Source organism: Eurypyga helias, unplaced genomic scaffold, assembly GCF_000690775.1.
Source record: "Eurypyga helias isolate BGI_N326 unplaced genomic scaffold, ASM69077v1 scaffold7800, whole genome shotgun sequence".
NCBI classification, from domain to species: Eukaryota; Metazoa; Chordata; class Aves; order Eurypygiformes; family Eurypygidae; genus Eurypyga; species Eurypyga helias.
This window is the reverse complement of record NW_010226215.1, coordinates 35561-44369: the sequence shown is the minus strand read 5'-3', so window position 1 is coordinate 44369 and position 8809 is coordinate 35561. Positions and strand designations below refer to the sequence as shown.

Here is an 8809-nt window from a genome sequence, read left to right as displayed (position 1 = left end):
ACGCGGCGCAGGGCTGCTTGACGCTCGCGTGCAGGATCCAGAGGCAGGTTGGGGCTGTCGCAGGCGTCGCCTTCGCAGAGGTTACTAACTGCAGCCTTTGCCAGAAAGCTCTTCTCCAACTTGCAGGCTGAGGCAGAACCAGGGTGGCTCTGGAGCTGCTGACAGGCCGCTTCGTTAGCGTGGAGGCTTTTGAGCAATGCGCATCTTCCCGCAGTGGCTCAGCAGCCGCCCGCGCTGTGGCGTGTCCCTGGTGCTGTCGCGTGTCCCTGGTGCTGTCATCGTCTCTTATCTGCTAACCAGATCCCGGAGAGCCCCTGTCCTTGGCTCTCTGTTTGTTGGCCTTTGGCCACGCGCAGGTTTCAGTGGGTGGCTTAGATCAAAATGATCCCCCATGAAGGTGTCTGAACTCTCAGGGAGGGCATCCAAAGGCTGAAGGAATTGCCTCCAGGGGGGTTTTGCTGGGGTTTTCTTTCTTACTTCCACGTGTGTTTGGTAATGTTTTCCAAATGTAAACGATCGAGGTGTCCAGTCTTGGGCCAGAAGTGTGTGTGCAGATCTCAGAACCACGTGTTGTCCCTCAGCTCTGACCCATCTGTGACAGGCACAGGGCAGATGTGCTGCTCCCTGTTTTGTTTGTTTTGGCAAGGAAATGGGCTCCCTGCCCACGCTCTCCCCATCCTCCCATCCCTTCCTCCCTCCGCAGGGAGGTGCGAGCCGGGAAGCCTACCTTCCACCTTGGAGACGAACCCGAGGCTGCGCTTGAGGTCGGAGCAGATGGAGTGGAGGCACCAGCGGAACTTGGCGTCGCAGCGGTATTTGTTGGCGCCGCAGGTGTCGTAGCAAACATCCAACTGGTTACAGCACTTGGTCATGGCAGGGATGCCCAAATCTAGCTGGGGAAAGAGAGAAAGAAGTGTCCTTTGGCTGCCTCCTGCCCTCGGGCTCGGGCAGCTGCAACTGGGTGAGGTTTTGCAGAGCCCAGATGGCCTCTTTTCCAGAAGCTGGCCCGGATAGCTGGGGCAGCAGGAGAGAGAACATGCTTCTCCCTCACCGTGTGAAGAAAGTGGTGACAGTAACGCAGGTCCAGGGCAGGGCAGACCCCGTTCTCTCTGTCACCTCTGGTATGGAGGTGGAGGACAGCCTCTCCACGACCCTTTGCTAGTTCTCGTTTGTCAGAGCTCCTCGCAGAGCTTCCTGCCCTTGCCAGCAGTGGCAAAGACTCCTTTCTCTTACCTCGTTTCCCCTCAACCTGAGAAGTCCTGCTTCTTGGCCTAATAAATCTGCTGTAAGTGTTACTAATGCCTCATTTCTCACGGATTCGCTTGCAAGGCCAAGGACAGACACAGCTTGGTCAGGGGAGCTCTGCTCGCTCAGAAGTAAGCAGCAGGCTTAGCTAATAACCCTGGGGGTGACAGAGCAGGAGACCTGTCTCCTGGAGAGGCTGCGCTCATTAGCTTGTCATAAATTCTTCCTCGTTTTGGCCTTCCTCCTGCAATATTTAGGAGATGAGTTGGGTTTTTTTCATTGCACTCAGCACTCATGACTGCCTGCGCAAGGAGGAGGGGCGGCAGCAATACCCACAGGGTTTGCAATGAAAAGTAGTTCGAGGGACTAATCTAACATTAAAAATGGGCTGCAAAGGGAGGGTTTTTCAGAGCAGGAATCTGCCTAATTGCTGCAGACTTCATGGGCAGCAGCAATGCATGAGCTAAATAGTAATTCCTGCTCTTAGAGCCTCCTGGGAGTACTTTTCCTGGTGTCTCCAAAAATAATTTCATTAATTGCCTTTAAAATAACAAGTGGGTGCAGTATTAAAGCCCACGGGTTTACTTCAGTGCTTGGCAGAGGCAAAAGGCATGGGAGGGGACAAAGAGCCAGGTGTGGAAAATGCCTCTGAGGATTGCTGTCGGCACATTTGCTATGTCACTGAGCGGTCCCAGGAAGATTGCTTGTCCCCTAACACCACGCAAGTGACATTTTCTCCCTTTTCCAGAGCTCTGGCTTCAGTAGGGAAGAGAAACCATCACCCACTCGCTGTGTAGCAAAGCTAAGCCTTTTCCCTCCCCCATATTATTAGCTGGTTACTGTGATCAGAGAATTGAATCATTTGGGAATGATGGACGTGGCAGTACATACACTTTCGGGTACCTTGAGCCCCAGAAAATAGGAGCTACAGCCGTTGGGTTCTTGGGGTTTGTAGTGAGGTCGTGGCATTGGAGCCTTCCCTGAGAAAGAAAGGAAAAATGTTAGGAAAGCTGGTCTTTCCAAGAACAGCACCAAAAAAGCAAGGAGTGACATCGCCAAACCTGTCATTCTGCTCCTTGGGAGGATGCAGGGAGGGAAGGAGAGGCACTAGGGCTGGCTGGGACACTGTCCCTGCTCTCAGTTCAGTCCTGTCGAGGCTCTGCAGCCTGGCTGAGCTTGCACCACCTCTGGCACAGCTGCTGGAGCACTGCCTTGTGTGGGAACTGGGTCCCTCGAATGTTTAAGCTGCTCTGAGCCCAGTACCTAGATCTGGGACTCTCCCCAGCTCTCACAAATGGGCAAGTCCCTCTTTGCAGCATGGGGTTTTGCAGCTGAGCAGCCCTCTGTGCTGGAGCTGGAGCCTCAGCCCTCCCAAATCTCCTAGGAGCTTTTTCACGTGCTTCTTGAGCTGGGATCATGCAGCTGGGTTGTTAACCCCTCCAGGAAACTGCTAGCTGAACTCCTAGCTTAGCAAGGGGATCTCTTTTCATACTCTGTTCATTCTCGGAGTGTCGGTGCGCTATGGATCTCTGCCAGGTCGTGCCAGACCTTCCGTGTCTGATCTCGCTCTGAGCAGGACCTCCTCTTGGTCCATTTTCTGCCCGTGGTGATGCACTGCCCCGTTTTGCAAACAGTTGCTATTCCTTTCCCTCTGCCTTCCCTTAGTGTGCTTTTTAATATGCTCAGCAGAGCAAGTGTTTCCTCTCTGAGTAATTATTTACCCAGTGTTGAAAGAGTCCAGCAGACCATCAGCCAGCAGTAGCTTCAGCAGCAATTTAATCTGTTCTACCTTGCTTGGAAGGTGTGCGAGCCCCCCTCTCTGGTGCCAGACTGCAGACAGCACCCTGGGTGCGAGCGGTGGGCACCCGGGGTTGGGGTGGCAACCATCCACGTGGAAAGGAGATCTGTCCATTCCCTGTTCCCTCTCACCCTCTTTCTCCCACCCCTACCTCAACCCCCATCTCCATCTAACCTAACGCCTCCTGTGCGGGGCGGACAAGTCGCCGGGCTGCCTGTGTGCCTTGATCCCACTGTGCAAGGAGCTTGGGAAAGGATTCTCCCCTGGAGAAGTTGTGGAGACCGCCCCTCGTGGCGTTGGGTCTCTCCGTACCGTCCCTTGCCGTGGGGACAGTGCTTGTCCCGTTTCTGCCCCAGCTGGGTTTCTGAAAGGTGGATCTCCAGCGCAGAGTGAGGTGTTAAAACAAGGCGTTTGAACCCTGCTCCGGGGAACCTTTGTAAGCCAAAAGTCCGACAAAAACATGGGTGAGTTGAGCCGTCTGTACGTCCATCGCTTCTAGGGTTAAGTTTCTGCTTCCCTGAGCACCGCTGGAGAGTTTATATAGAGATAAAATAGATCCAGTTTAGCCCTTCAGGCAGGGTTGGGTTCTTTTCAACTCGATTTCCACTGTTTCCTTCTTGTCAGCACCGATAATCATCTAAGACCCTTTTCCCTGTTTGCTGCCGCAGTACCTGAATTACCAGTGGTTAATAGAGCCATAAATCTGGTGTTCTTGAGAAGACCTCTCGGCCAAATGCCTCAAAAGGTCCCGGGTGGGCACGTTCTCAGCACCTTCTGCATGAAAATTCGCCAGAGGGCTTTCGTTTCAACAATGGATTTGCCAGAAATTAACGCCAAACTGGGATCCTGTCCAGCTGGGAGATGCCGATTCCAGTTCCAACGCCCCTGCCATGGGCAGGGACACCTTCCACTAGACCAGGGTGATCAAAGAGGTTTGAGCAACCTGGTCTAGCAGCTCTGACCTCATTTGAATAGGTCAGATCTGCTTCTTGCTCCAGATGTAGTTTTCTAGTGCAGAAAGCACCGTTATTTTGAGCAGGGAGAGCTCAGTCGGTTGCAGCGCGCCCCCGTCACGGGATTATCTCCGCACCAAAAGGTAACGTCAGTGCGCTGGCGCGAGGTAATTCCCGAGTTCGTGGCATCGCACGCGACGCTGTTTTGGTGTTTGTGCTACAGAGGGACGAAATTATGTCTCTGTATGGCCTGACTCTGTAAACCCGAGGCTCCCAGGAGGAGGGCTGCACCCAGGTCTCCGTGCAATTCCCAGCCTAGCTGCTCTGTTGGGAAGGGCTGGGAACTGGGACGCAGAATTCAGGTGTTCCTGAACTGAGGCAGGAGACGAAGTGCATAGAATCGTCGAATGGTTTGGGTTGGAAGGGACCTTAAAGTTCCAAATCCAAGGTGGATTTTGCAGGGTGGGGTCAGATTTTAATGACTTGCTTGTAATATCGACGACAAGTTATGTTCCTGCAGCACATTGTCAGTGAGGGGGGTAAGGTGGCAAGTCAGAGCGGGAGCGAGACTGGCTGGGGATGTGGAGGTAACTGAGTTTCCAGAGGAAAACTTCCCTTAAGCTGGAGTTAGAGCTATTCTAACGTCTGAGAAAGTTGTCTTGAGGGGAAAAAAAAAAAGCCCATCTCGCAGGAGAATTGTGGTGATCAATAAAACGTTGAGCTGCCTTCAAGAAGGAGTCCTTGTAGGAAACCTGCCCCCCTCCTCTCTGAAAAACAGAGCTTAATCATTTGTAAAGTGCCCCTTTGTGACCTCTCTCTCGGCTAGGTAAAGTCCAAGACGCCTAGTTAACCTCTCCCCCACATCTTGTTTTCTACCTAAGAGGAAAACAAAAGCAGAAGTGACAGGTGTTCCTGGCCACGCGAGCGCCGACCCGCTGCTCTCGTTACCGCTGATTGCCTGCCCGCCCTTCTGGGTGACGGGGAGGGGAGCGGGTGGGTGGCTGGGGTCTCTTGTGGTCCGGCTCCTTGCTGCCTGGGCAGCTGGGAGAGATGCCGCACGCCAGCTGCGAGCACAGCTGGACCTGCCCAGCAGCAGGCTGGAGAGCGGTGCTGATGTGCGGGAGCCCAGCGTTGGCTGAGGAAGCCTGTTCTTGGGGGGAAGAAAAAAAAAAACAACCCCAAAGCTGTATTTCAGGGCGCTGCCTTGTTGGCATGGCCTTAGAGCAGAACTGAAATTGAGTTTCTAATGGGAAGCGAGTTTCCCTGATGCATTTTAATACCTCCAGGCTGTTGTAGCTATGCCAAGAGGCTGGCAAAGGGCCAGCTGGCTGGCAGAGCTGCTGGCGGTGCAGGAGGTCCCAGACGCTGCAGTACGGGCAGGCTGGGTGGAAAGGGGTAGTGAATGTGTTTCTGGGTGAAGAGATGGTCTTCTTGGGGCTCCTCGCTGGGTTTGGGTGGTCCGTTGTTATTTCTCTGCCCCAGGCAAGCAGGCTTTGAGCAGACGTTGCCCATGCTTACTACAGCCTTTAGCGCTGTGTTTTGAAGGCTCTTTGCCCACAGCCTGGAGGTGCCTCCTCATCTGAAGCCATTTTGGGCCCAAATGCTGAATACTGGAGTCCTGCCTGGCCGGACAGTGGAAAGAAGCTACCAAGGGATTTAGTCCCAGTTCAGGCAGTTCCCCCCGTGGGATGCCCAGAGAGATTTTGTAAAGCAGATCTTTGCCAGCCACCCAAATGTCCTGATTTAAGGGAGTAATCCATCAAGTTGTTTGCTTTCAGACCTCGCTGGCTGCTGAAAAATCAAGAGGAGAGTCTTAGAGCCGGAACAGCCAAGCGCTACGTGCTCAGCTGAAGATGGATGTGGCAATCGCAGGTGAGTCCTGACCTTTATCGTGGCAAAATAAGCTCTTATCGGTGTCTCTTGGCTGAAACGGAAGAAAGCAGAAGGCATCATTTTTGCTTCGTGCCTGGGGAAAAAGCAATCGGTCCCTGATTGAGCAGGAAGATGGTAAAGAGGTGGTTTGTGTTCATTCTTCTGGGTCTGGCTGGTTTGGGGTCGTCCCTGCGTCCCCTCCGCTTGCAATTTGCCGCGTCCGTGCTAGACACCAGCACGGACAAATGGTCCTGGAAGGGTCCAGCAAGACCCTCGGAGGCGCGTGGGCAGCGTTTTAATAGTTTTCTCCTTCAGCTGGTGATTAATGAGGTGTTCAGCAGAGGATGAGCACAGGGCTAACGATGTGCTTTCCTCAGGAAGACACAGGATGCTCTCAGGGAGCTGGCATCTGCGCCGCTCCGTGGAGACGCTCTTTCCCCACCCAGAGCACAGTGCCAGGGCGGCAGGGACAGGGAGAGCCCCCCAGCCTCGGGATGTGCCCAAGAGCAACTTCTCCAGGACTTGGTGAGCCCTGAGATTCCCTGAAACCAGCTCTGAGTATCAGCCTTCCCAAACCTTGCTTGGGCACGCTGCAGTGCCAGCCATGCTACGCCTGCCACCAGGTTTTTCAGTCCTGGCATCAGAAGGGCAAGGCCCTTCCCACCCTCGATTTGGAGCACGGTGAGGACCTCAAGGGAGGCTGTCACGCACCGCGTGGGGCTGCCTGATGGGCAAACGGCCTCATCCCATGTCCTGGGGCCATGCCGTGGGGTGCTCCTGCTCCAGATGCTGCGCCCTTGGGGTGCACGCTGCCACCGATGACAGCACCGGGGGTGCCCCACAGCAGCCGTGGCTCTCCTGAGCTGCTTTTTTTTTGAATGCCAGGGGGCACCAAGCTGAAGGCCTGAGGCCGACGTGATGGGCTGAGATGCCCGGCTTCCTGCAAGGCCACGGGGCTGAGGTGCCTGGCTTGCTGCTCCCCGTCTGCCATTAGCGTGGGGCCTGGGGACCGGAGCCGGCAGGAGGAGGAGGACAGATACATACACGTTATTTAAAAAACAAACCAACCCAACAGCTTTAAGGCTGATTTTAACCTCTCCCTGTGGAAGAACAGAATGCCTAGAGACTGAAACTGGGCCAGTGGGATCTCTCCAAACACGGAGTCTGTGTCTGTGACAACCAGTGCTCAGGGAGGGAGAGGGGTTGAAATCTCTGGGCTCACAAGCATCTTGCCCAGGCAGTCACACAGGGACGTAGGGACGTGAAGCTCGGGGACAAAGGGCTGATGGGCAGCAGTGGATGTGCAGGCTGAGGCGACAGAGGACAGCTGTTGCTGGGGGGTCGGTTTTAGGAGCCTGGGGAGAGGACGCATTCTGTAGGAAACCTCCTTGCTGTTCCCAAACGGGCTGTTTCAGCAGGTACCCTGCTGATGGCTGCTGCTGCCCATGCCCCCGCCTGCCCTGTGCCCCACAGACCCGCGCCACAGGGTCCTGCCCCGCTGCACCTCTGTGAGCCCTGTCCCCGTGCTCCTGCCGCCCCGCGCTCTCCGAGATGTTACTCCCCTCATCCTGCCCCCGCGTTGAGCCGCTCTCTTGCTTTTTGGGAAATCGCTCTGAAGTCCGAGGCAAGCGGCAGCTGCCCCGTTCTGCCTCGAGTACTAAAGGTTCCTCCTGGTGACGGCAGGTCTCATTTCCCTTCCTGTTATCTCCCCTCCTCCAGCCCACGTTATCCACCAACCTGCAACTGCTGGATAATGACGCTCCCAAGGTTGCTGAGATTAGCACTGCCGGCAATACCAACAACCCCTTGAGTCAGGTCTGCACCGGCTGCTCGTCCTCCCTGCTGGGGCCTCACTGCCTACCCTGCTCCCTCTCCCCAGGCAGCCTCCCCGTAAAGCCTGTGCCCTCTCCCCCTCCGCGCAGGGGCCTCCAGACCCGGTTGGTTTCGGTGAGAGGGAGAGGTGAGGGTTGCGTGTCCCGGTGCTGGCACCAGCGGAGAAGCTGTGACTCCGCGGTGACGTTTCCGTGCCGAGCGGGGCAGGGGGTCAGTGGACAGGAGCCGACTGTGGGCTCGGGGAAGGAGTGTCCGCACAAGAGGGGAAAGGGCAGGGAGAGAGGAGCTAGCTTACCATATCGACAGCTTACCGTATCGACATCTGTACTGGCAAACGCCGTTCTTCCCCCCGAGCAGTTCCAAGAAGGAGTCGAAGTAGCCGTTCACCGTTTCGAAGCCGTCCCGGATGGCCCCGATGCCCCAGTCTGAAAAGGAGGACTCTGCCTGGGGAGTCTGGCGGACGGTGTTCTCCTGCGCTGCTTCCTCGGCGCATTGCCCCAAGCCCAGGGTCAGGCACAGAACCGCTGCCGCCAAGAGCAGCCGCATGCTGCAGTCCAGTCACGGGCCCCGGAGCCCTCGCCCGGGCAGATGCGCAGGCAGGGAGGAGTGGGAGCGGGGGGGAGCCGCTGTGCGTAGGAGGCAGGTAAGCACCCCCCTGCCCTGGACTTTAAACAGCGCCGAGGGAGCCGGCGTGAGGTCACCACAGTCAGAGTGCAAAGTGCAGCGCGGAGATTTGGAGCGTGTTGGTCTCGCAGAGGAACGCCGGGCTGTGAGTCTGCCATCCCGCCGGAACCCCCTGGTGGCACTGCCGCTTCAGCTTCCCGGGAAAGGGACTGCCTGCTCGGGCGTTGGGGCAGGGTCTGCCTGCTCGGGTCGTGTGGCACACGGGAGACCCTCCGCTCGCCCCACTGAGGGGCTGCCCCTCTCTCCCCGACCTGTTGGGAGAAGAGTATCCCCCTTGTCCAAAATCTCTGCTCCTCAGGCAACGGAAGCAATGGATGAGCAGCGGACTAGGGAGCACCCCTCGCCTTTTTCCTAGGCCTCCGGGTGAGCCTTTCATGGAGAGGGTGTCATCACTGGCACAAACCGGGGGGGGGGGGTTGGGAGG

General features: G+C 56.3%; 1 protein-coding gene across 1 annotated transcript in view; it reads right to left on the bottom strand.

Annotated features, from left to right (window-relative positions):
* Nucleotides 1-8247, bottom strand: part of PLA2G12B (phospholipase A2, group XIIB) — a 9909-nt gene extending 1662 nt beyond the window's left edge. The window contains exons 1-3 of the mRNA XM_010152096.1: nt 8013-8247; nt 2137-2225; nt 728-893 (exon numbers count right to left, since the gene is read on the bottom strand). Of these exons, the coding sequence (XP_010150398.1) occupies nt 728-893; nt 2137-2225; nt 8013-8247 (490 nt within the window). The remainder of the gene's footprint in view (nt 1-727; nt 894-2136; nt 2226-8012) is intronic.
* Between the last annotated feature and the right edge of the window lie 562 nt (nt 8248-8809).